Source organism: Chrysemys picta, chromosome 10 (assembly GCF_011386835.1).
Source record: "Chrysemys picta bellii isolate R12L10 chromosome 10, ASM1138683v2, whole genome shotgun sequence".
Taxonomy (NCBI): domain Eukaryota; kingdom Metazoa; phylum Chordata; order Testudines; family Emydidae; genus Chrysemys; species Chrysemys picta.
Window position 1 is genome coordinate 78,719,939 of NC_088800.1, and position 27,848 is coordinate 78,747,786.

Below are 27,848 nucleotides of genomic sequence, written 5' to 3' on the forward strand. Positions count from 1 at the left end.
ACTAAGTCACGTGACCAGGAACATCCCTTGCAGAAAAACTGCCGTACTCGGCTGGAGGGCTGAAAAACTTTAAATAGCAGAGAAGCCTCTTTGGAACTGAGAGTTGTTTGCTTGGAGCAGGCAGGGAGTCAAGATGAATTTCCTTCCGAGTTTATCCCTAGAAACCTGGATTTTACTCATTGCCTTCGTGAGCCTCTCGATGCTGTAAGTAGAACCCTGCCTCTAACAGGCGATGGGACAGGGGATCTTCCGTGATGTTTGACCAGTACTTGCAAGGCCTTTGGGAGCATTTAGGGGAGAAGCAGACCAGGAAAATAATGGACATTCAGCTAGAGAAGAGGGACTGGCCTTCCTAACAGGGAAGGGCATGGCCTTCACTGGACTTCAGGGAACTCCTTACGGGTGGAGAAAAGAGAAACAGGGGAAGAGGATAATACACAGAGGAGGGCGAACGCCTTTTGCCAAAGAAACTCGCCAGAAGACGCTCTGGCTTGCATCTTGTTTACTGTGAAGCAGAGCTGGTCTATTTGGTCCCACACTCCTGTGGGCACAGCACCTCCCGCCTTCAACTCCCCAGTTTGGGTTGGCCTATAAATATAAAGACAGAACCTGATTTTCGGTTTAGAAAAAGATAACGTCTCTCAGGATAGGTCTAGACTACCCGCCGGATGGGCGGGCAGCGATCCATCCAGTGGGGATTGATTTATCGCATCTAGTCTAGACGCGATAAATCGACCCCCGAGCGCTCTCCCGTCAACTCCTGTACTCCACCGCTGTGAGAGGTGCAGGCGGAGTCGACGGGGAAGCGGCAGCCGTCGACTCACCGCAGTGAAGACACCGCGGTGAGTAGATCTAAGTACGTCGACTTCAGCTACGTTATTCACGTAGCTGAAGTTGCATAACTTAGATCGACCTCCCGCCCCGTGTAGACCAGGGCTCACTCTTTCCACAGGGACCCTTAAGGTCGGTCTGCACTCCAATGGCGCCGCTGCAGTGTAGACACTTGCGACAGCAACAGAAGGGGCTTTTCCATCAATTCAGTGAATCCACCCGTTCGAAAGGTGGTAGCTGAAGAATTTTTTCCTCAGTCTACCTTGGGGCTTAGGTTGGCGTAACTATGTCTCTCGGGGTGTGTATGTGTGTGTGTGACTTTTTCACACCCCTGAGCGACATAGCTAGGTTGACCTATGTTGTAGGTGTAGACCAGACCCTAGAAATGTACCTACTGCACTAGTGGCTTGCAAGCTCCCTGCTAGCCATAGTTCAGCAGGCAGCATGACCTCTAATTGCAAAGGGGGGCAGCCCAAAAATATGAGAGGCAGGGAGGTCTGATGGCAAGGGACCAATCCCAGCTTGGATACTGACTCCCTCTGGGGCTTTGATCAAGACACACAGGCCAAAGTGCTCAGGGTAAGGCTATGTCTACACTGGTGTTAGACACCCGCGGCTGCCCTGTGCCAGCTGGCTCGGGCTAAGGGATTGTTTAATTGCGGTGTAGATGTTCCGACATGGGCTGGAGCCCAGGCTCTAGGATCCTGCAAGGTGAGAGGGTCCCAGAGCTTGGGCTGCAGCCTGGGCCCAAATGTCTACACCACAGTTCAACAGCCCCTTAGCCTGAGTCAGCTGGCACTGGCCAGCTGTGGATTTTTAATTGCAGTGTAGATCCCAGCACCTGAACCTGCAGAGACAACGCAGCAGGAGGAGCGACGGCCACGAGCGAGGGTCGCCACGCCGTGACAATCCACCTCGATGGAGGAGCTGGCAAAGGCTGAGGACTTTGAGAACTTCGACACCCTGATGGACAGACTGACTGCAGAACTGTCTGCGGAAATTACGGCCAGAAGGAGGGAACCCCAGGAAGCCGCACGGGCCACTCACAGATGCCCTGCGCCGAGCCGTAACAACACCGCCAGAGAAGGCAGGAGAGGGGACGTCGGCTGCCGCTATGATCCGGCGGCTGCATCCCGTATTCAGAAACTATACAGGATGAACCGGACGAAAGCCATGAGGGAGATCCTCGACGGGACCTCCTCCTATTGTGCCATCCAGCCCGAGAGGCTCTACTCCTACTACAAGGATGTGTTTGATCACAAGGCCCAGACCAACTTGCAACGCCCAGAGTGCCTTTCCCCGCTACCCCGGATCGACCTCACAGAGGACTTGGAACGAGATTTTTCCCTACAGGAGGTGCAGGCGAGGCTGTCGAGGACCAAAAACACCGCCCCTGGAAAAGATGGCATCCGCTACCCCCTGCTGAAGAAGCGAGACCCCGGCTGCTTGGTGCTCGCTGCCATCTTCAACAAATGCAAGCAGTTCCATCGCGTTCCCCGCTCCTGGAAAAAGTCCATGACCGTGCTCATCCACAAAAAAGGCGAACGAGACGACCCCGGCAACTGGAGGCCCATCTCCCTCTGCTCCACCATCTACAAGCTGTATGCCAGCTGCCTCGTGGCAAAGGTCACAGACTGGTCAGTGTGCGGGGGCGCCGTCAGCTCAGTGCAGAAGGGTTTCATGTCCTGCGAGGAATGCTACGAGCACAACTTCCTCCTTCAGACGGCCATCCAGGAGGTCAGGAGGTCCAAGAAGCAGTGCGCAGTAGCATGGCTTGACCTGACCAACGCCTTTGGGTCCATACCCCACCATCACATCTTTGCCACCCTGGGAGAGTTCGGGATGCCAGAAACCTTCATCCAGATCCTCTGGGACCTCTACAAGGACTGCACCACCACCATCCGCGCCACGGACAGAGAGACGGACACCATCCCCATCTGCCGCGGCGTGAAACAAGGATGCCCCCTTAACCCCATCATCTTCAACCTGGCCATGGAACCGCTCATCCGAGCCATCTCCAGAGGCCCGACCGGCTTTGACCTGCACGGCAAGAAACTCAGCATTCTGGCCTACGCGGATGATCTGGTTCTGACTGCGGACGACCCAGAGAGCCTCCAAGGTATGCTAGATGCCACCAGCCGAGCTACTGACTGGATGGGGCTCCGCTTCAATGCGAAGAAGTGCGCAACTCTGCACATTGACGGCAGCAAAAGGGACTCGGTGCAGACAACGGGGTTCCAGATCCAGGGTGAGCCCGTCATCCCCCTGGCAGAGGGGCAGGCATACCAGCACCTGGGCATGCCAACAGGGTTCCGTGTCCGGCAGACACCCGAGGACACCATCCAGGAGATCTTGCAGGACGCCGCCAAGATTGATGCCTCCCTGCTGACACCGTGGCAGAAGATAAACGCCTTGAACACCTTCCTGATCCCATGCATCTCGTTCACCCTAAGGGGATCTGCCATGGCGAAGGTGCCCCTCAACAAGGCAGACAGGATCATCCAGAAGCTGGTGAAGAAGTGGCTGTTCCTTCCCCAGAGAGCCAGCAATGAGCTGGTCTACATCACCCACAGGCACAGCAGCGCCAACGTCCCCCGCATGGGTGACCTGTGCGACGTCGCGGTTATCACCCACGCCTTCCGCCTGCTGACATGTCCCAACGCCACGGTGAGGAACATTGCGGCGAACGCCCTGCGTGATGCAACAGAGAAGCGGATCGGCAGAGCCCCCTCGAACCAAGACATCACCACCTTCCTGAGCGGCTCCCTGGATGGGGAATTCGGATGGGATGGGCACGACATCGCTTCACTCTGGTCCTGCACTTGCAACGCCACGCGTCACCTGGGGAAGCGCATCGGCTGCCGCTGGGAGTGGTGCAAGGAGCGCCAGGAGCTGGGAATCCAGGTGCCGCAGATCAGGTCCGATGACAACACCATCGTTACCCCGACGGCCAGGGGCTTGCTGGAGAGGACTCTGAAGGCTGCCATCCGCTCGCTGTACGTGGAAACCCTGAAGCGTAAACCAGACCAGGGTAAAGCCTTTGAGTTGACCAGCAAGTGGGACGCCAGCAACCACTTCCTCGCCGGGGGTGGTTTCACCTGTTTCGCCGACTGGCGGTTTATCCACCATGCCCGGCTCAACTGAGCCGTCGGCCACGGGAACCAAGACAAGAGTGGCAGGAAGTGCGGCTACCCCAACGAGACCCTGCCCCACATCCTGTGCAGCTGCAAACCCCATTCCAAAGCCTGGCAGCTGCGCCACAACGCCATCCAGAACTGCCTGGTGAAAGCCATCGCACCACACCTGGGGGAGATCTCCGTGAACTGCACCATCGCCAGTACTGACAGCCAGCTACGACCTGATGTGGTCGTCACCGATGAGGCCCAGAAAAAGATCATCCTCGTTGACGTCACGGTCTCCTTTGAGAACAGGACTCTGGCATTTTGCGAAGCCCGAGCTCGTAAGCTGGAAAAGTACACCCCCCTGGCTGACACCCTGAGAGCGAAGGACTATGAGGTGCAGATGGACGCCCTGATTGTCGGAGCCCTGGGCGCCTGGGACCCCTGCAACGAGCGTGTGCTGCAGACTTGCGGGATCGGTCGACACTACGCACGTCTCATGCGGCGCCTCATTAGTCTCAGACGCCATCCGATGGTCCAGGGACATCTACATCGAGCACATCACCGGCCACCGACAGTACCAGGAGGCGTAAGCCAGAGTGACATCGTTCTCCCACTACGAGAAAGGGACCAAGTGACCTTCTCCGTTGGATCATATGAACTGGAACCATAAACTCCCTGAACATTAAATCTCACCAAATGAGGGTCAATCCATCCTCATCATCATATCCACTCATTATAATCCACACCTGAACATAGCCACTTTATGAACTTCATACCCTCATATCTCAATCTCTGTACTTTGACCCATCAACCTTTTACCCCCAATCAGGGATATTGCAGATTATGTATTCCTCATGCCACTTTATCTTAAACCAAATTTTGCACCCTCTATAATCTGTATGTTATTCCCTGATAACCAGAAACTTCTATGCTCAAACTCTGTTTTTTTTTTAACATCATCTTAATAAAATTTTTATACCCTTAGGTGCCTAAAGTAGTTCCCCCAGGAAAGGGGAAGGTTTGGGTGGCTAATCTTACAGCCATGTTTGTAAGTGCTGGCCTCCCCTCCAGGTCTGAGGCCTGGAGCTCCTCTGGCTTCTCTCCTGGCTCTGTTAGGGGAGGGAAAGATGGTGTTTCCAAAACAGCAACAACCACCTGTTATACTGTATTGAAATAAAATCTAAATGTTTCTTGCAAATGAAGCAATGCCCCATTCAGGTCTTTCATGCTGCTTCACTGAGCTAAGGCAGCAAAAGCCCAGGGAACAGAGATGGGCACATCCACTCTCCAGGGTCTCGTGCCCATCAGCACGGTACGTCTGGGAGCTTTCCATCTCACCCTTATCCAGCAGGAAGGTGTCACATCCCAGCACCAGGTTTCCAAATCCTCCGTACCTGCTGGGGATTCCGATACTGCATCCTTTACACATTGGCAATGGAACCCACTTTGTGCCCTTATAAAAATAAAAAGGACAAGGGTATCAGCTCCAAACTGCAGAGTCCCTGCTGAAACTCCTACGCTTTGGGCAGTGACTTTATGCTGCTTTGTCGGAGCCTTCTGACCTCCGTTTGAAACACCCGCGCTGCTACATGTAGGAGGCCGTGTGGAGTAACGTGGCAAGGAAGCTAAGGCAGACTATTGGGACCATCTGGAAGCTGACTCCTTGCGGAGCACTGCAGGTGACAGTCGTCTGTGACACAGAGAGCTGGTGCAAGGCTCTCCACGCGGTTCAACTCTTGCATAGGGTAAGCACGTAGGGGCTGCAAGCTGATCTGTGAACAGCTGATAGCCAGGGTAAGAGCCCCTTATAGTACCAGTCAGAAAGCCATGCATGGGCTGCTTTACGCTGATCCCGTGGCTACTGTATCCTGCATGACTAGCACTGAAGGGCTGTGGAATGCGGCTATGTTCCAGCCCATAGACAGGAACAGCAGCTGTCCCTCACCCTAGCACTGGGTGGGGGTGGATTTCCTCTCCCCTCATGCCACCTGCATGGAGTATGACTATCTGGGCTTTAGTTGGGTGGAGAGGATTTTGCCATATGGAGAATGGCACAAGAAGGTAAATGCACCTGCAACACGCTTATCCCCTTCCCATTAGGCAGAGAAAGAGAGAGACAACTAGACAAAGCCCTGCTCCTTTGTACATGCGTTCTCTCTCCATTAGTTCAGCAGTACCTAAGTGATGGTGACAGCTGTTGAAACCGTCAGCACAGAGGCCATTCACGTATAAATGACCTGTCGCTCATGTATTTGCTCTCTGTTTGCTCTGCAGTTATGGGATCTGGCCATACAGATTCTTTAAGAAGCTGGGCATTCCTGGGCCAAGGCCTCTGCCTTTCATCGGAACATTCCACGAATACCGGAATGTGAGTGGTGGGAGTTTGTGCTGTCTGCCCATTCGGAGGATAATGGCTCTTAACTAACCTGTGGTCGTAGGGTGGGGGGTTGTCTCTGCCTTGCTCCTGTGCAAAGGTTTAATAGGGGGTCTAAACCTGGTGTCTATAGGAGACTCAGGGCATGTCTTCATGGGGACATTCAGGAAAGTTAAGCTGAATTAACTCAAGGCATGAATCTGAAGTTCCTTAAAGGCCACTTTACTCTGAATGAAAAACATCGACAGAGGGGTTTAATGTGTTTTAAATAATGCACTTTAAAGTCACCCCTTTAGGTGACTTTAGGGTAAGTTAATTTATCTTTCCTGAGTGTTCCTGTGTAGATGTGCCCTTAGAGAGGAGAATTGTATCCCAACCATGGGAGCAACTTGGCTTCAGAACTTTAGGAGAGGGGAATTGATGTCAAGTCTGTATTGTGGTTCCTAATTCATTGCTAAACCCTGGTCTATATTAATAGTTAGGTTGACATAGCTACACCAGTCAGGGGTGTGAAAAATCCACACCCCGACTGACATACACCTCTACCCCGATATAACACGAATTCGGATATAACACGGTAAAACAGCGCTCCGGGGGGGGGGAGGGGGGCGAAGCTACACACTCCAGCGGATCAAAGCAAGTTCGATATAACGCGGTTTCACCTATAACGTGGTAAGATTTTTTTTGGCTTCCGAGGACAACGTTATATCGGGGTAGAGGTGTAGTTACACCAGCCTAACCACCCGTGTAGATGCAGCTGTGTCCAGGAAAGAATGCTTCAGTCGATGTAGCTGCCATTGTTCTGGGAGGTGGCGTTGTTCCGAGTACAATCCCAAGGTCTCGAGTGGGATTGTACTCGGAACAGCCAGCCCGCCTCACTGCCCACGTCATTCCAAACATTGTTACATTGACGCTTTTGATAATTACACTTTACAGCTGAGGGCAGGAGAGATGTTTACTTGGGAGAAAGATACACGGTATGCCATGGGAAATGGCTTGTCCCTTAAATGCCCCTTAAAATAAAGCATTGACTCTTTTTTCATATGGTTTCCCTTATTTCCATCCAACAAAGATGGTCACCGTAAGTGGTGCCTTTAGGCCAGGTGGTTGGAGTCATACTAAGGAGTTGTCTTCCCTGCAGAAAAAAAGGTGTGTTAGCTAACTCAAGTTAAGAACACACCCTTTCTGGCAGTAAAGACGTATCTGCGCCTCAGGGCAGCCCACCTTTCTCTTCTGACCCATCTCTGTGCCTCAGGGCAGCCCACCTGACCCATCTCTGCCATTTATTTCTGGTTTGCTACGGAGAAACCCAAGCTGCGGCCCTCCTTTGCTCACTGTTTACCTGCAGACATCTAACCTCTGTCTCTCTCTGGCAGGGAATCCTGGATTTCGACAAGAAGTGTTTCCAGAAATATGGTAAAATTTGGGGGTGAGTTTTCCACTGAACAAAATCCCTAATTCATGGTGAGATCTGGGGAGCCGCAAAACATAATGATTACATCCTTTCAAAGGGCCATTGGTCATTGCAACCTCTTTTTCTCCACATAATGCTCTATCTTGGCATTTTAATTCCTGCTGTGGTAGGCTAGATCACAGGGGAAACTCAGGTTCACCAGTCTCAGTTCCTCTGTGCTGAAAATATGACTGAGGCTACTGGAGCACGCTGAGATCTTCCGCTTTGTGCTCAAAGGCTCTTTGTAATGGGGTGTGCTCATCTCGAGACTGCCCCCTTGTGTCAGGGTGCAATGATGCAGGGGTTTTCATCTTTAGCACCCCTGGCAGGCTGTCTGTCTTTGGGCACCATTCAGCCCCTCCAGCTGAGAAGTGACTGGTCCTAATAATAATAAATATCCAAGTGCAGTCCAAAGTCCCAGAGTCAGCCTGTCCTCTGGGAACTGTGCTCAACCCTTCCCTGGGGCTCCACTGCCTTTCTCCAGCTCTGTCCCACCCAACCTTAGTCTCCCTGAGGCCTCTAGCCACTAACTACACTAGCTACACAGCAAAGCAAAACCCGGGCCAGGCCACTCGGGGCTGTTTCATTGCTGTGTAGACGTCCAGGCTCGGGCTGGAGCCCAGACTCTAGGACCCTGCAGTGTGGGAGGGTCACAGAGCCAGCCCTGGTCAGCCGCCGGTTTTTCTTTGCTGTGTAGAGGTAGCCTAATAGTGCCCTTTGCCACAGCCTGCTTGCCTGAACTCTCGCAGCCTGTTTATAAGGCCCAGGTGTCGACCCTCTGGCCGACAAGCTAGGATTGGATTATTACCCAGGTGGAGTGAATGTGCCCAACTGCCCTTTAACCCTTTCACCCCTTCACCCTCTTCTCTCGCCCTTTGTTTCCAGTTGGGGTTGTAACGCTCTGATCAGTGTTAGGATGATGGCAGATAGTGCTCTGATCTTTTGTTTGCACAGCAGCTTAGTAAATAGCCCAATCCTACCCCCTCTGGGCCAGATTTGACACGGCCCTACAGCCCCTTGTGCCAGCTAGCCTGGAGCTAAAAGCTTGTAGGGCAGGCAGGAGGCCCCCCAGGAATACCTCCAGCACAGGGAGCCCCTATATGTGGCTCTGACAGCTAGGCAGAGCTGCCCCCCTACAATCCCAGGGGCATTCTGGGATATAGGGGCAGGCATAGCAAGGGTTGGAGGAGGCATGGCTGGGCCCGGCCTGCTCCTGGAAGATTCCACTCCCCTGCCAACCCCCATAGGGGTCATTGTAGTAAGACACAAATTTGAGCGGCCCTCAGGGCTCCTGTAACCTGTGCTGGGTGTCCCAGGGAGGCACAAACTGCCTCTCTCTGTGCTCTCCCTTGTTCCTCAGCAGCAGCACTGTCAGAGACGCCATTTCTGTCTGTGGAGTGCTTCCCCTTTCACCTAACCCTGAGAGAATGGCACCTCCGCTCAGTGCGGTCCAGACCTTACCCCTGTGCTCCGAGTAAGCCTTCCCAGCCAAGGAAGGGAGACCGTCTTTCCCCAGCTTTACAACCCATGCAGAAATCATGGCTTCTAGATCCCAAAATGAGCCTGGAGCCTTTGAAGTTGCCATTCTGTCTGGCCGGCTGGTGCTGCAGGTTTTTATCTTGTTTATCAGCTCCTCCTACAATCAGGGCATGAGCTATCTTTAGTCCTGACTGCCTCTTTCACAGTGTGGCCAGAAATGCAGGGGGCTCTTTCATCACATTTCCCTTAGGATCCTCTCAGAGGGAAATTGTTGCACAAAACTCTGAAACGTTTCATGAGCTCAAAACATTTTTAAAAGATAAAAGTGCTTGAGATTTGTGAAATCTGAGACACGCACCTGCACCCCCGGCTCACCCACCCCTGGGCCCAAGCCTTGGATTTTAATGTTTTTCTACATACTTTGATTAAAAAATCAGATGCAGCAGATGTTTGGGTTTTTTCCCCCTCTGCTTTTCTGAGACGCTGTGCAGAGAAATCCATTTTTCTTCCATTTGGGCTAATCTGGGCGGATTTATTAACCAATGGGGGAAACAGAGAGAGATCAGACAGCACAAACACAGTGAATCAATACAGTGATAATCAGCATCCCCCTGCCTAAACACACCCCACTTTGGCAATGCTGTTGTCAGCAGTGCAGATATTTGCTAGAAATGCTAGATATCAACGCTTGGAACTATTCTTCCACCCCTATTTCTTCTATTTACCGAGTAATAAAACAATTTCAGAATCGTATCCCTTTTGACAGGTTTTAGGGGAGTTTGCAGGGGGTGGGATGCGGAGAATTGAGGCCCGTTGGTATTGGCACTGTAAATTAGTATGGATGATTATTTATTCATGACTAAACCAAGACACTGCTGCTCTATGTGACACAAACATAGGACTGACTCAGAGTTTCTCTTTGGCCTAGATTTTTTGATGGCAGGCAGCCAGTCCTGGCTATTCTGGACCCTGTAATCATCAAAACCATCCTGGTGAAAGAGTGCTATACCCTCTTTACCAATCGCCGGGTAGGTATCCAGTATAGGGCTTTCCTATGCCGACCTGATGCAGCATGTGTGTGGTGGGAAGGCAGGGTTTCTCAGAGCAATGCAACCTTTCAGTAACACGGGCTGCTCCCAGGACAGGCCTGGGAGACAGGACACCTGCGTCCTATTCCCGGCTCTGCCATTGACTCACTGTGTGACTGTGGGCAAGTCACACGTCCCATCTCTGTGCCTCAGTTTCCCCATTTATAAAACAAAGGTAATGATACTGACCTCAGAGGGGGTTGTGAGGCCAGGTTGATTGATATTTGGAGTGTTTCAGTTCAAATATACTGTAGCATTGCATACAATTCATTGCTTCACCCACGAGGCAGGGCAAGGTCTTTGCTTCCATATTGCAGTAGTACCATAATGGGCCTGATCCTAGAGTTTCCTGGTACAGGCAGCAGGGGTCCCATTGCTAAGGCGTTGTGGGCACAATCAGAGTTCTGTGTTCAGGACGGCCATGTGAAGGTGCTGGTTGAAATCCTACCACAATGCATTGTATAAGCAGGTACCTTTTGCTTTATTCTCCCCCTTTAGATCTTTGGTCTAAGTGGAGATTTGGAGTCTGCCCTTACGATAGCTACAGATGAGCAGTGGAAAAGGATTCGCACTGTGCTCTCTCCAACGTTCACCAGCGGGAAACTAAAGGAGGTGAAGTCCAGATTACATTAATAGTTCCAGTTTGGGTCAGTGGCTTGAAAGCTATTTGGATTTGGTGCCTGAATACAGAGCCACCTGGAAAATCATCTTGCTGTGCCACTCATCCCCTTACTATACTCATTTGCCAAAAGGGCCTCTGCCTACCCATCCTTATGTGCATTTCCACAACATGATGTTTTTTCAGTCAGGATGAGGGTGGTGGATTTTTCCCCATTCTGCCCCTCATCATGGCCTCTTATCCTTACTGAGAGTAAAGAACTGACCTCTGGGGAAATGAAATGGCTACATTCTCTTTCCAAGATTTGCCATACTAGTGTATGGCAATCTGTTGCCGGGGATCCCACCATTGACCTGAGATTTCTTCTTGCTGATCCCTCTTCACGATGAGGACAGCAGCACAATGGGTAGATCCGCAGTCGGAGCGCTGGGGGTGTGATTCCCAGCTCGAGGAGACATATTCCTGCCAGCTGTGATCCAGGTAGCATGCTAAAAATAGAGCGTGGCCGTGGGACCATGGGTGGCAAGACAGGTTAGCCACCCCAAGTTCGTGCCCATCTGAGATAATAGGTACCTACTCTGTCAGCCAGCCCCTCCGGTCACTCTCATCGCCACAGCTTGTTACCCGCACACTATAGAGCGCCTCAGCTTTACTTTTCCGTGGGCACAAGGGGTTAATTTAGTCACCCCGCCCTTACCCAGTCCTTAGGCTCAGGGAGTATTCTTCTGCGGGTTTGTGGGGCCTTTTACCAGTGAAAGAGCCTAACACGGTAATATCCTTAACCTCTATTTATTAACAGTTACCAAAACCGAATACACACACTAATAGGGTGACCAGATAGCAAGTGTCAAAAATCAGGATGGGGTTAGGGAGGTAATAGGTGTCTACATAAGAAAAAGCCCCCAAAAGCGGGACCGTCCCTATAAAATCAGGACATCTGGTCACCCTACACACTAAGCATATATGCTCATCACTCCCAATAAGGCAGATGAATTTTTCCTGCTGGCCAGTCAGGGTCAGATCATCTGGGGCTCCAGGTTCTGCACAATATAATTGGCAGGGTGTTGAGATCTGGCAGCTCTGATTTTGGCCCGTGTCCTGCAGTTAGGTTCCAGAGAACTTCCTTTTGGACCCCAGTTTATATAGTGAAACTTGAGTCCTGCTTAGCTGTACCATAACCAATCATTTTGAACTAAAGTACTACCAAACAGTATTTTTCACCAAGCACAATCCATTACGAAACAATTCTTTAACCAATCACATCCCACCACCTTAGTTGATTTAAATCTTGCAAAATTAGTTATTGAACAGATGGAAACAATTAAAGAATCAGAGACCCTGCAGATAAACAATAGAGAAGTATCAGAGGGGTAGCCGTGTTAGTCTGAATCTGTAAAAAGCAACAGAGAGTCCTGTGGCACCTTTAAGACTAACAGAAGTATTGGAGCATAAGCTTTCGTGGGTAAAAACCTCAGTTCTTCAGATGCAAGTAATGGAAATTTCCAGAGGCAGGTATAAAGCAGTATGGAGATAACGAGGTTAGTTCAATCAGGGAGGGTGAGGTGCTTTGCTAGCAGTTGAGGTGTGAACACCAAGGGAGGAGAAACTGCTTCTGTAGTTGGATAGCCATTCACAGTCTTTGTTTAATCCTGATCTGATGGTGTCAAATTTGCAAATGAACTGGAGCTCAGCAGTTTCTCTTTGGAGTCTGGTCCTGAAGTTTTTTTGCTGTAAGATGGCTACCTTTACATCTGCTATTGTGTGGCCAGGAAGGTTGAAGTGTTCTCCTACAGGTTTTTGTATATTGCCATTCCTGATATCTGACTTGTGTCCATTTATCCTCTTGCGTAGTGACTGTCCAGTTTGGCCAACGTACATAGCAGAGGGGCATTGCTGGCACATGATGGCATATATAACATTGGTGGACGTGCAGGTGAATGAGCCGGTGATGTTGTAGCTGATCTGGTTAGGTCCTGTGATAGTGTTGCTGGTGTAGATATGTGGGCAGAGTTGGCATCGAGGTTTGTTGCATGGGTTGGGTCCTGAGTTAGAGTTGTTATGGTGCGGTGTGTGGTTGCTGGTGAGAATATGCTTAAGGTTGGCGGGTTGTCTATGGGCAAGGACTGGCCTGCCTCCCAAGGTCTGTGAAAGTGAGGGATCATTGTCCAGGATGGGTTGTAGATCACTGATGATGCGTTGGAGAGGTTTAAGCTGAGGACTGTAGGTGATGGCCGGTGGAGTTCTGTTGGTTTCTTTTTTGGGTCTGTCTTGTAGCAGGAGGCTTCTGGGTACACGTCTGGCTCTGTGGATTTGTTTCTTTATTTCCTTGTGTGGGTATCGTAGTTTTGAGAATGCTTGGTGAAGATCTTGTAGATGTTGGTCTCTGTCTGAGGGGTTCACCTGCATGTCCACCAATGTTATATATGCCATCATGTGCCAGCAATGTCCCTCTGCTATGTACATTGGCCAAACTGGACAGTCACTACGCAAGAGGATAAATGGACACAAGTCAGATATCAGGAATGGCAATATACAAAAACCTGTAGGAGAACACTTCAACCTTCCTGGCCACACAATAGCAGATGTAAAGGTAGCCATCTTACAGCAAAAAAACTTCAGGACCAGACTCCAAAGAGAAACTGCTGAGCTCCAGTTCATTTGCAAATTTGACACCATCAGATCAGGATTAAACAAAGACTGTGAATGGCTATCCAATACAGAAGCAGTTTCTCCTCCCTTGGTGTTCACACCTCAACTGCTAGCAGAGCACCTCACCCTCCCTGATTGAACTAACCTCGTTATCTCCATACTGCTTTATACCTGCCTCTGGAAATTTCCATTACTTGCAATAGAGAAGTAGGGGACCATAAAATAATCCAAAATAATTTGAAAAATAATCCCCAAAAAGTCTAGCCATTTTGTTTTGACATTTTTGAAAAGTTTTGATTTTTTTTGTTTGACATGACTTTTCCTTTAAAAGCTTCCTTTAATTTTTTTTTAAGTTTACAAATGGTGAAAATCTAAATGAAACAATTTGATTTTGTCAAAATGAAACATTTTGTTCAACCTGAAATGAAATGTTTTTCAACTGTTTGGTTTGCCAAATATTTTTTTAAAACAAACAAACAAACAAACAACACCTTTTCAGTTTGACCCAAAACAGTTTTTTCCCCTCCTCCCAATTTTTAGGAATTGCCCCCAAACCAGAAAAAAAACCCTATTTGCCCAGCACTAAGAGTGGGTGCTTGACTGCTGGTGCTTTCCACACTGTAGCCGGGAGATGGACTACATGGGTTTCTCAATCCTTTTCACCTATGCTCTCCCTTCAGGGCAGACAGCTACAGAATCTACCTGTGTCACTGATGGACGGCACTGCATTGGCCTTTGCACCATGTGATGCTTTCTGGAGGGGAAGCTGGGTGTGTTGTGGGGGGGACCCCTTTTTAGTTCACACCCAGATGATTCTGTGGAACAACTACAGAGATAAGAGCAACCCTGTTTTATCCCCAACCATGTCTGAGCCCTGGCTGTAATGATGCCCCCCTCAAACCAGAGTGTTGATCATTATGAGGGGACAGCCAGCATATAGCAATGCTGAGTTACCTAGCGATGACCCTGCCTCAGGAACCAGAAGGCGTCTGCAATGCCTCGTGCTTTGGTTTGCATTTCAGATGTTTCCTCTCATGAATCGCCATGGAGAGATTTTAGTGAAAAACATCCAGAAGAAAGTGGATAACGACGAATCCCTGGAAATGAAAAGGTGAGTAGCTTTGTTGGGCTGGCAGGAAAGAGCCTGTGTTCACCACAGGTGTGGGGAGCAAGTCTTTGGAGTTCAAAGGTAGCCCTAGCCACAGAATTTGGTTTGGCTCTAGCTTGCCCTAAGCATGCTGCACATTTCATCTCTGTGAAGTATAGCTGAGTTGGAGAGGCTATGACAGCCTTCACACAGCATCTTCCACTCGAGACAATGCCCATCACACTGTAAAGATGTGTTTACTTTTATTTAAAATGCACATGGATATTCTGATGCTTCCACAATAGGGACCAGGCCCCCACAAAGATATTTCTATGTTCCCACTTTTCTCCCCCACCTTTCCTGAGATGTGACATGGAGACAATCTCCATAACAGTCCTGCTCATGGCACATTTCTCAGTTGCGTGCTGCCTCTCTCTGCCCGGATCAGACAAGACCAGTTCTAGTCACTACACTTCTGTGGTTTTGTCACTCTACTAGCTGTTGTGGGAGGGGGGGAAGGGGCAGAGTCTTGTTGGGGATGGGAGAAATCAGGCCCATCCCAGGAGCATGACAAACTGCAGAAGGGGAAAAAGGCATTTTAAGGTAATTTTAACAGTCGCTTTTAGAGATGAGAGGTGCTTGCTCTCAAATGCTGATGGAATTTAGAGCATGTTCTTTGCTACCCTGTACTGCAGTTCAGCTCCATCCACCTACCGTCCAGTGTGCTGGGCTCATAGAGAGAGAGATTGAGGGCAATTTAGTCATAAAGGGAACTGGCAAAAACTGGGGAAGTGTGTCCTGTTTATACCCAAACTGGGGCAAGGACTCGATTTTGATAGGACCAAGGTTCCAGGCTTTTGGAGGTATTGAGTCCTTGAGCAGGGGAAGTTCTCCGTGCTGAGGATTCTCCCTGGGAAGATCCCCTAGTCTTGCTGAGTTCCTCGCATTCATTTTCTCCACCTCTCTCCTCAGCATCTTCGGCGCCTACAGCTTGGATGTGGTGGCCAGCACTTCATTTAGTGTGAACATTGACTCTATGAACAACCCCAACGACCCCCTGGTCGCCTACATCAAGAAGTATCTCTCATTCAATTTCTTTAACCCACTGCTCCTGTCAGTAGGTATGAGGATCCTACACACCTAAAGACTCAGATTCCTGGATTAGTGCCTTAGGGCCTGTGTACCCTATCTCCCATCATCTCCTTGGTGATTTCAGGGTCCCCTTCACTTTTCAGGAGGTGCTCAGCCCCTTGTAGGATCAGGCCCCCAGGCAGGTTTGTAAAGATACTTATATAGAGAGATTGTCCCCCATTCTTTTGGCCAGCTCAGTCTGCAGTACCCAGCAAAATAACTGGATGCAGAGGAAAGATGGAGAACTTTTATTCCCTTGGCAGGACAACTACACTGAATGTGGCACCACAGTTGGCTAAGTAGAGGGGTAAAAGTCAGGAGATTCTCAAGTGAAATTCCCACCCACCCCACAACCATGGGCTCCTGTTATCCCTCTTGACTGGGCTTCTGAACTAGGTGAAGTAAATTGGGAGTCACCAGTTGTCATTAGAGCCAGAAGCACCAGAAAAAGGTGATTTGGCAGGCTAGTTGTTCTTGGCGAGTAGCCCAGACCCTGCTCCCGCTCCCGCTGTGCCTTGGAGCTCACATCTTACTGCAGTCTGTTAACAGCGAGGGGAACGGTTTTGTTTCTCTCCTTTTCAGTGATGTTCCCCTTCCTCACGCCAGTGCTGGAGAAGCTGAACGTGAGTCTGTTTCCCTCGGGATTCCTGGACTTTTTCCTCAACATCATCCAGCGCATAAAGAAGGAGCGGCAGAAGAACGACCACTCGGTCAGTCTGGCCCACCTCGTCTTCCTTATCATGCATGCACTCGCTCCGAGAGTATGACTACACTGGAGCTGGAGATGTCATTTCCAGCTCCAGGAAACAGACCCAAGCCAGCTCTGATCGAGCTTGTGTGCTAAAGATAGATGTGTGGCTGCAACGGCGCAAGCAGCAGGAAGGGCTAAGCACCCCAAGTAGAATTCTATCTGAGAATCTAGGTACGTTCTCAGGTGGTTAGCCCCTCCCGCTGCTCATGCTGATGCAGTTGTAGTTCTATTTTTAGCACGCGAACGCAATCGGAACGAGCACGGGTATGTCTCCTCCCACTGGAAATTGCGTCTTCAGCTCCGGTGTAGACATATTCTATGTGGGGAAGATGTCTGAGCCCGTCCCCAAAGGCGACACTCCATACTAGCTCTCGGTTTGCCAAATTTGGGTGAGACTGGAAAAATGTCCTGCTCAGGCTTCCATGAGAAGAAAATCATCCCCTTGCTCAAAATGGGTCTCCAGCCTGCACCTTAAGGAGCCTCCTAGCCACCATGCTTTGAGGGCTTCCTTCTCATCCTCCTTATGCTGCTGGACTGATGGAGGAACTGGGGCTGAAGCATCAGAGGGGAAGCCTGTGCTGGACTAGCCTTTCATTCCACCCACTGCTCCTCTGAGGGTGCATCTACCCAGCACACAAAGGTGTGATTACAGCATAGCCCACGCTAGCTTTAATTTAGTTAGCATGGGTAACAGTAGTGAAGATGTGGCAGCATGGGCTTCAGTGCAGGCTAGCGGCCTCAGTACAAGTGTGCAGGGAACCCTGGGTATGTACTCAAGGTGCTAGCCTGCGCTGAAGTCCATGCCACCGTGTCCTTACTACTATTGTTACCTGTGCTAACTAGATTAAAGCTAGCATGGGCATGCCTACCTGCACTGCAAGCACACCTTCATTTGTGCTGTAGATCTGCCCTGACTCTGTCCTTCCATCCCCAGGACCGGGTGGATTTCCTGCAGCTGATGGTTGACTCGCAGAGCTCAAATGGCAGCTCTGAACCTAATAAGACGACACACTCCTATAAAGGTAAGGCTGCAGGCCCCTCCTCCTCCCAGCCACTAGCTGGGATGTTTCATATAGAGTTTTGGAGGGGCAGGGTTTTAGTACAAGTCAGTAGGATGACCAGAAATTCCTCCCCTGCCACCCCCGCCAAAGCAAGTTCTGTGCTTTCCGGAAATGCATGCTGTGATCTGGATCTCTCTCGGAAATAGAGAATTGAATGCCAACAGCTGGAGTTTCAGAAATGCTGAGCACCCACAATCCCTACTGAAGCCAATGGGAGTTGTTGATTCTCAGCACTCTTGAGAATCTGGACAGTAATGATGTGTGCTGCATATGAAATGGGACAGAATCAAACCTAATGAGCTAGGGGCAAATCCCGAGGCACTTAATCAACCTAACTGGAGATTTCCCGGTGTGAAATCTGAGCCATCAAACCATCAAAGCCAGCAGGCCAAATGACTCAGGATTTGGCCCTAGGTGCTCCTAGTTACTATAATTAATATCTCTCTCTATATCTCCTTACTTCTCTGCCCTTGCCCTTGTCTCTTGCCACGTCCTCCCATACTCTGCCAATGACATTAGCCCTGATCACTCACCTGTCTGTCATTCCCATCGCTCTTTTCATCCCGTCTTCCTCTGCACATGGAACGCTCTCCCTGGAAAGCCAATAACTACTCTGCCTTCCTGTATGCCATTCGTCAAGACCCTATATAAGAAACTCAGCCAGCAGTAAAAGGGAGGCCAAGGGTAATTGTAGCGAGGCGACGACTCACCGGCACGGCGCCTCCTGCTGGTCGTCTTGGGAATTAGTTCTTGTACAGCCCAGAGAGCCCTCTGCAGGCCGGTGTCTCGCCTGCCTTAGGGCCCCCGTGTCCCTCCCGGACCCCGGTGCCCCTTACCCTGGGTTTCTGCCCACTGCAGTACCCCCACTCTGGGTCTCCCCTCCCAGGAGAATCCCTACCCCTCTACACCCACCTTGCCTCAGTCGTCATCTAGCCCCCGCTCACTGGGGCAGACGGCAGTCTGTCATGGCCACTCCTCACTGGCAAGCGGGTAGGACCAACTGCCTCTGCCTATCCCCAGGCTGTAGCTCTCCTGCCCCAGTACCTCTGCTCCAGTTCAGGTACCTTGCTCCATGGCAGCTAGCCCTTCTCCCTCCAGGGTTGGAGAGAGACTCCTCCAGCTCCTGGCCCCCGGCCCTCTTATCATGGCCAGCTGGGCCCTAATTGAGCTGGCCACAGCTGTGCTGCTTCCCCCAGCTGTTCTCACTCTTCTTATTTCAGGAGCCAGGTAACCACCCCGCGACAGTAATCAAAGAGAGTTCAGATGTCGTGGTTATATTTTAAAACAATGCATAATCAAGTATAAAAATGTGTGTCATATAAGTAAAATTTGTACATTGTTTTATTTTATCCCTCTCCTTAGTTTGTAAGCTCTTTGGGGCAGGTGATTGTACAGCACCTTGCACGATGGGGCCTCAATCCTGACTGTGGCCTCTGACCCTGTTGCAGTAGAATTGTTAAATAATAATTATTGCAGAGTGCTGCCAGCGTGCTTAGCACAGTCCAGACCTTCCCTCAGGAGCTTGCAGTTCACCTCAGAGCCTAGGGGAGAGTTTCAGACATCTGTCCACCTATGAATATCTCTGTTACGTTCTTATATTTTCAAACGCTCTATGGAGCAGGAGTGCAGTTCCGCAAACCCTCTCCAGAGCAGGGGCTCTCCTACGCCTGCTCTTCAGGTTGCTGTGTTGCAGCGAATAAACTCAATGGGCCTGTTTCCCATCTCACGGACGTGGATGTGACTCAGTTGATTTTAATGGAGTTACTCCTGATTTACACCAGGGTGAGAGGGGAGTCAAGTCCACCACTTGCTGCTGTTGCTTATTGGATTCTAGAGGGGTTAACCCACGTCAGATGGACCTTTCGCTGTTATGGTGAAAGGATCAGCAAAGGAACTGTAGTAAACCCAGGCATAGGGCTCTCATCTGAGCTGGTCAGTGTATAGAAGGGAGGCTTCACCCTCCCTGTGTGCTTTCATTCCTCTTTTTCCAGCTCTGTCTGACAAGGAAATTATGGCGCAGGCCCTTGTCTTTATCTTAGCTGGTTATGAGACCACCAGCTCCACCCTCAACTTCCTCTCATATAACCTGGCCACTCACCCCGACGTGCAGCAGAGACTGCAGGAGGAGATTGACGCCGCTCTTCCCAACAAGGTCAGAGGGGTTTGCAGGGCTCTGGGTCCAGCAGACGCACTCTGGTCGCTGCTGGGCTGGGGCTGAGCTCAACCTGGGTGGAAGGCGGAGCATCTGTTCTGTGCATAGGAGGTTTCCCCCACCACGGCTGTCAATCCTACACCATGCACTATTGTGACCAAGGCTTCCTTTGGCCATAGTATCCCAGTCTTTCGATAGCATCTGGGTGAATCAGGGAGCAGAGACGTCTATGCAAGTTCCCTCGTGCGACCTGCCTGTCTGTGCCAGGGGGCACCTGGAATGGCGGGGCGGGGCAGGACCAAGGACGGGGATTGAGGTCATTCCCTGGTGTCCATCTTAGACAACCTCTGGATTGGATGACACAGGCAGAGGCTACTGAAGGGGAACCTGGATACAGGAGCCTCATTGAGCCCACATCTGCAAGACGGGGCCTAACTAGCCCCAGTTTAACCATTGGCATCCTGATGCTGCAGTATTTAAAGTAGCAGCCCTCTGGGTCAGCACTGTACCAGAACCTCAGCCGCATGCTAGAGGGCGCTGTCCTGCTGGAGGTGGACATGACGATTTGCCCCCGGGTCCCATCGTCATCCCGATCTGTTTAGCATGGCTATTGTGCATATACGCAGCCAGGCAAGCCCTCAGATGGCCTCCTCTGTACCTGAAAATCTGTTTCCCTCTGCCATTCCCTCCCCAGGCGGCTCCCACCTACGACGCCATCCTGCAGATGGAGTATCTCGACATGGTGGTGAATGAAACCCTCAGGCTCTTCCCCGCAGGTGGGCGGATCGAAAGAGTCTGCAAGAAAACCATTGAGATAAACGGAGTGACCATTCCGAAAGGCACCGTGACACTGATCCCAGCCTACGTGCTGCATCAGGACCCGGAATACTGGCCAGAGCCGGAAGAGTTCAGGCCCGAGAGGTAAGGGCCAGGGAGGGGGAAGACGTGCTGCTTCCTCCTGTCTGTGAGTGAAAATGGCAGCGAAAATGGGGGAAGCGTGACTATAGCATTTAAATGAGGCATTTATTAATGTCTGACATCCAGTCCTAGCGTTGCCGTGCGGGGAGTTTTATGATCTACATCCATAAACTGTGCATGGAATTTAATTAACTGTATTGAAGAAAATGACACTGAAACCAGTGCTCAGCAGCTATAACACTGAGGGGTTTATGGCCAGACATTAAAGCAAGAGCAATAGGGTGACTGGCACGGTGCCATGCAGATCAGCAATGGAAGGGCAAAGGGGTGTAGAAAATAAAATTTAATTTTCCAGTTCACGTTATGAATGTTCCCTGCTCAGGAATTACTGATGGGTCAGACCCTGAGAAATGAGGCAAGAATCTGATGGAATTAGGTGGCCTAACCCTCACTGGATTGCAAAAGGCCCAGCAGCTATTCTGAGTTGGCACAGAGAGCCAGGAATAATTCTCTCTCTCAATAATGATATTAAGTGCTGACATTTATATAGCAGTCTTCATGCGAAGAGCCCAAACTCTACAAACTATTGCAGACTAATCCCCAGTCATTGAAATGCACCCACCTCTGGGGTGAAACAGGGCAGCTGTTTAACAGTGCATGACAGCACCAGGCCAAAGTTTAGAAGATGTGAAGAATAACATGTCCAGCTGAAACTGCATGAGGAATCTTAGACAGATGAAATGTAATTACCCAATTGGATTTACGCACAGTGATGAGAACTGTGCTAGGCAGCCAACTCTGCTTTAGTATCAGATACATAGCTGGCAAGTGATACAACTGATGGCAGATAGCACCACTCAGGAGGGGACACCATTAGAGATGAGAATGAATAACGTAAAAATGACTAAAGAACTAGAAGTTCCGCACAAGTTACTCTGAAGTCAACTTAGCCTCTTTGTGATGCGCTCCAAACAGCTCTCCCAAGCCCGGCATGGTAGGGCCACCTCAGCAGTTGGATGGGTGAGCTCCAAGGAACACCTGACATTGTGTGTGTGTGCTCTGGGAAGCAGTGTTGGGAATTAAGTAGGTGTACCACGTTCCTCTGGGTCAGCACTGCATATGTACCTCAGACTCAACCTAGAGTGCTGGCCTTCTGGAGGTACTGTTGGTTCAGATGAAGTGTAAAATTGACATTTTGTCCACTTGTGGTGATTAATGTTCCCATGCTGCTTTTCATAAGAGTACGGGTATTCTAGCTAAATTCCAGCCTGGGATATTATAATCTACCTAGCCTACCTTTCCCCATTACAGTTAGATATAGTATTCGTCTTCACTTCCTAGTCTAAGCATTTGTGTAGTGTTGTTGTCTGCCGTTAAACAGCTGCTCCATTCTACCCCAGAGGCTCTATTTCAGTGGTGATTGCAGTGAGCCTTATCTAGTTTGTAGACCCATTTAAATCTGTGAAGTACTTTGGAATGGAATGTGCTATAAAAATATAAGTTGTCATTTTGACTTAGGATTATTTAAATGTTTCACTGGCAAAGCTCTTTTATTTCACTGATCCTGTCCGGTTTGCAGCACAAAGAAAGAATATCTCTTCTCTTCTGAGCGGCACGTCTCAAAAGCTAGCTCTTGTACAGACCAGACAGGGAGAGACCTTTGCTCTGTTTGTCCATTTATTTGTTATAAGAAGATCTAGAGCTGGTTTTTGTGATATGGACTCTGGGTTTAGTTTCTGGGACGAGAAGGATTTCAACTTCAGTTCTGAGAACAGAGTTACTCTGAAATCACTAGTATATTCTAGGACTTCCTGCTCATTTGAAGGCCCTGGAGATATACAGCAAATTCTAGGCACCAGCATGGAAGTTGTAAGGTGATGGAGGAACATGGGAAATATATGAGTTCTGATTGAAATATGCAAAACAGGCCTTTGCCTCCTCCCAATCCCTTGAGCATGCCAAAGGACAGGTCCTGAGACAATAGTTTCTCCTAACTTGTTTCTTAATTTCTCTGATTGGAACAGGTTCAGTAAAGAGAACAGAGAGAGCATTGACCCCTACATTTTCCTGCCCTTTGGAGCTGGTCCCAGGAACTGCATTGGAATGAGGTTTGCTCTTCTCAGCCTGAAAGTGGCCATGATTGTGCTGTTGCAAAGGTTTTCCTTCAGAACCTGCAAAGACACCCCGGTGAGAATCCAGCCTTGTATCTGTATCATTTGTTTTACTTCCTGTGATGGTCTTCGCTCGTGGGAAGTGTTGCCTCGTGGTCAGGGCTTAGGCTCTTCGATATTGGGAGATCTTATATAGATGAGGCAAATTCTTCAAACTACCTCCTTCCTCCTGTCAGCATGTCCTCAGTCTTGCTTGGGCTTCAGATTCATACATGTACTGATTGAGCAAGGCACTCAGAAAGTTGGAGATGGTGCAATTTATATTTGACATAAAGTAGGTGCAATTTGCTATTTGAAAGTATATGTCAAATAATCCCTGCTGTAAGCTCTTTGTCTGTAACTGCTTTGGGAAAAGTTTGTTCTGTTCCCAGCTAAGTGAGTGTTATTCTTAGGTTTTCAGGGCAGGTTCTTACAATTTCAAATTCTAAGTTTGCTTTCTGTGAATATTCTACAGCACTCCCGTAAAATGTGTCGTTTCCAAGGACGTCATTGTCCACGAGCTTGTTTGCTGGGGGAAGATGAGCCCAATGGCCAGGAACATGCTCAAACCAGATTTGTTTTAAAAATCAAACAGATATTTGCAGAAGTTTTTCTTGGCTGTGAGTGCTCAGCTCTAAACTCTACTGACCTGAGCTGTAACTGAACTGTTAACTTGGAGGTGAAAGACTGTAGCAGCCCATTAACAATCCACTGACCTACCCAGCCTCCCCTGAGTCTAAAGACACTTTTCTAGTCCTGAAATGGATCCGTTTCATTTAATTAGAGGAAGACTAGTTAAATATGTATCATATCACTAATGCCAGTAGCTTTATGTAGCTCCTCCAGCTTGCCCACCAAAATACCACTCCAAAATATATGCTCAAAGAGGCTGCTTTCCCCTTGGGCTGAGTGATGCAGGCTGTACTGAGAGCCAAACTTCAGGCATCAGGAGGTTACTCAGGATTCCTGGTATGAGCCCGTAGGAAGCCTGAAGCAACCTGTTGCGTTGTTGATGTTGTCTTGTTGGGAAGGAGGATGCTGGGTATCCTGCTTGAACTGGTGAATCTCAGCAGCATTGAATCCCCTAAGAGCTAGACAGGGAAATAGACCATGTCCTACCCATCCTCTGCAAGTGCAAGACTGTTCCCAGCACTACATCCTCTGCTGCTCTCTCCAGACTAGTTTTAAAAGTCTCCTGGTTCGATGTTTCCAGCCTGTCCCTGGGACAGACAGTTTCACGGCCTGGTGCCTCTCACTGACAGGAAGTTTCTCCGGCTATTCAGTCTGATAATCCTTTCTTCGTTTCATTCCATTACTCTTGCATGTCACACACAATACCTCTCCTGCCTTAGTGTTTACACTTATCAGCTATTAACAGACTGCTACCATGTCCCTGTTTAGTCATTGCTCAGCCAAGATTTACCTCATAAAACCTATCCTTGTATGTCCAGCTCCCTCATCCGTTGTGTGGTTCTCCTTTGAGCTCCTCCCAATATATCAATATCTTAGGGGGCCAGAGTTGAAGGCAATATTGATCCTGCTACTGGAGAACATTATACCTGTACTGCACCCAGGGCCGGCTCCACCTATTACCCCCACTCCCGGGTCCTAATTTTCCATACTTGCTATCTGGTCACCCTAAATGGGTGCTTTGTAGGGTATGTCCACATTTGGAGCTGGCAGATCAAGCACTCTCTGAGCTAGCATGCTAAAAATAGTGTGTAGCTGCTCTGAGTGTGTCCCCGTCAGAGACCCTAGGTATGTACTCGGGGCAGTTAGCCCCTCCTGCGGTTCATGCTGCCATGGCTACGTTCTATTTTTTGCATGCTCGCTTGATGACAGCTAGCGCCTGTATGTCTGCTCAAGCTGGGAATCACAACCCCACACCGACGTGTAGACAACATGCCCTTAGTTGTTCCCAGGGCATTGGGCTTTTGTCAGAAAAGCCTGGGAGGGGTGTAATGTCTGCTGTGTCCCTTTATAGCTCTCTGCATTCACTAGCTTTCTTTTGATTTTTCTCTACTAATGGTGAAGATCCCTCTGGTGCTGGACACGAAGGGTTTCTTGCAGCCCAAGAAGCCAATCATTCTGAAGATGGTCCCCAGAACCCAGGTTGATCCAGAAGAGTAAAAGAATTTTGCAGCGGATCAGAGGCTGCTGTGAGCTGCTCCTTCCGCCCCACTTGTCTCTCTATCACTCCCATGAGAATAGGAATGAGCCATGTAAAACTGCATAGAGAAAGTAAAAGCAATATCTAGAAAAAGCCCCAGCTGTCATGAAAGCAGGGCCTTGTGAATATACAGCATACCAAATTTTAATCGGAGATTGCGGATGGCTTTTCTAGCAAACAAACCCACACAAAGTACAGGCTGAGCAGAGTTCAATTTTTACAAAGCAATAACAGAGACCCTGGCCTGTTTCTGATTTATACCAGGGACCCCTTTACACTGTTCGGACAGTCTAAAGGGACCTTTAAGGGTATGCACCCGCTTTCAGGCCCCCTTACACTGCCAGAGCAGGGCTTAGCGTACATGAGCATCAGGCCTCCCGGCGTTGGGACAAAAACGGTGTCACCTCCCATCTGGCTAGACTCAGCCAAAGTTGAGGTTGTTATGACTCTGTATAAAAATCACATGCCCCAGGTTAGTTTACAATGCCGCGTGGGTAGACGTACCTGAGCTAGCTTTAATCTCACTAGCAGTGAAACCAGAACCACCCGGGCTGTACAACCGCACCTGGGGACACTAGGTGTGTACTCAAGCAGCTAGCCTGTGCTGCTGGAGTGTCTTTATTTTATTTGAGCTAGTTCAAAGCAAGCTCGGCTATGGTTACACGTCACAGTCACACTCTTGACTACTGCGTAGATGTACGCTTAGTCTATGCTATGGACACTACGGTGGCATGGCTGCAACTACACCACTGTAGCCTCATCATGTAGACGCTTCTGACATCAATGGAGGGGGGTTTTCTGTCAATGTAGGAGGTAATCCACCTCCCCGAGAGGGAGTGCAGCTGAAGCCTGACATGAGTGATTGATACATGGAGGGGGAGGCCCCATTCTTCGGAAGATAGCATTAGGAAGATAAATGAATCATCAGGCTGAAAACAGGACATTTGTGCTAAATAAGCGAAGTAAATAGGTTAGTAGGCTAAAAAGACAGAATGTCAGAGCCAGCTAAGAGAAGAGGGAGAACACCCCAGGAACTATTTACTATGAACTAGATAGCAAGGGACAAAATAAGTTAGGAATGTAGAGATGAGGTAAAGAGGAAGTCAAAACATAGGCAGCATGTGGACAGATGCACGTGGTACAGGGATTGGTCTCGGAGGGAGCTGGGTTGATGAAGGAATTCTTCCATCTGCCAAACCATGTCTACACTGGAGGTTAGGATGGCTTAACCATAGTGGTCAGGAATTTTTCACACCCCTGAACTCCGTAGCTAGGTCGATCTACCTTTTAAGTGTAAACCAGGCATCAGACATCAAAGAGCCTTCTGCCCCCAATGGCTATGTAATCTGGTGCTACAGCAGCACTGTCTCTGTCAACTGTCAATGCATCAGAGGTCTCTGCTTGGTTTGAAAGACTTATTGGTGCTGTTTCTGACCCTAGTCCAAAGTCACTGCCAGTCTTCTGGACGATCTGATGCTTTAGAAGGAGAGGTCAGGAGGGTCTCTCTCTCTTAGCACCGGTCACAGTTCATAGAATATCAGGGTTGGAAGGGACCTCCAGAGCTTATCTAGTCCAACCCCCTGCTCAAAGCAGGACCAATCCCCAATTAGATGTTTGCCCCATATCCCTAAATGGTTCCCTCAAGGATTGAACTCGCACCCCTGGGTTTAACAGGCCAATGCTCAAACCACTGAGCTATCCCTCCCCCCATGTGAGGTTTACTTCCATACATTCCCCTTACTGAAGCTTTGCTTCTGCTTGGTTGCGTCACACCAGTATAACTACACGTTGCAACCCCCTCAGAGTAGATGCTGCACCACTGCAGCTTACCCTGGAACTTGACTGGGATAAGCTGCATTGATGCCAACCCCATTTTGTAGAAGTGCAGTGTGTCCACACTAAGGGTCTGCCCCAATGTAAATACATCAGTGCTACACTGGTGCAAATTACCCTAGTCTAGATGAGCCCTAATACCCCTCGTATCATGACCATCACCCTTTTAGTTGAGCACTGGCTTTGAGACACCATTCACACTGCTAGGTTCAGCTGCAGTTATGAAGCTTTTTGGATATTGGGCCCTGCTCAGCAATTTTATTCAGACATTGTCAGTCTCTTCTGGCACTTCAGTTGAAATCACGGTGTAGAGCAAATTGCCCATATGTGACTGGTGCTGCCTATTTTGTCCCCATTCCTATTTCTTGCCAAATTGGCCCTGTCTGTCTTCTGGTTTTACAACCCCAGGAGGGAGGTGACATCCAGGGCTATTTTCCTGGGTCATGTGATGCTGTAGGCTGACTTGGCTAGATTCTGGTATGTTTTTAGGTGACTGTTATTACTAAAGACTTGCAAAATGGCTCAGCTTGCAGATGAGATAACTAGAGCACCCTAGGTATAAGCAGGTACCATGTATGAGCAGTAATTTGCTAAGTGGGAGTGAAGCATATCATGTGTTCTTTTTATTTGTTTGCTTATTGTATCCAGTGGTCTCCTGTGAGAGGGATTATTTACATAGATATTAGGCCAGTTATGACTTTCTAACTTTGTTCTCTATTATTCCATTTTATAACTTTGATTTGAATTGTAGTGATACGGCAAGGTGCAGTGCTGGGAAAGCCCTTGGAGTCCTGGAGGACTTGGGTTTGGAAGAAGGATGTCTCTCTCTCTTGGATACTGAGAGCAGAGAAGGCTCACTGGACCTTGTCATTCTTAAATTCCAAATGAGCATAATGCTGAATGCTCTGTATCATAGGTGATGTGATTTCATATTTACTAATCCAAAAAGTACTAATAAAAGGATAATTAAAATAAAAATC

The 27,848-nt window shown here is 49.3% G+C and overlaps 1 protein-coding gene across 2 annotated transcripts; it reads left to right on the plus strand.

Moving 5' to 3' along the window:
• On the plus strand, positions 1-27,846 carry LOC101945909 (cytochrome P450 3A19-like). 2 transcript variants are annotated; one of them, XM_008164715.4, is made up of 13 exons: positions 1-204; positions 6,228-6,321; positions 7,704-7,756; positions 10,188-10,287; positions 10,846-10,959; positions 14,638-14,726; positions 15,675-15,823; positions 16,416-16,543; positions 17,519-17,606; positions 19,637-19,797; positions 20,492-20,718; positions 22,740-22,902; positions 24,900-27,846. In XM_008164715.4, exons 1-13 carry the CDS (start codon positions 134-136, stop codon positions 24,993-24,995), a joined length of 1,533 nt encoding a protein of 510 aa, XP_008162937.1. In that variant the 5' UTR covers positions 1-133; the 3' UTR covers positions 24,996-27,846. The 2 variants fall into 2 exon arrangements, with proteins under 2 accessions (XP_008162937.1, XP_065416216.1); XM_065560144.1 differs by lacking the exon at positions 1-204 and adding an exon at positions 5,549-5,698.
• Positions 27,847-27,848: the final 2 nt, after the last annotated feature.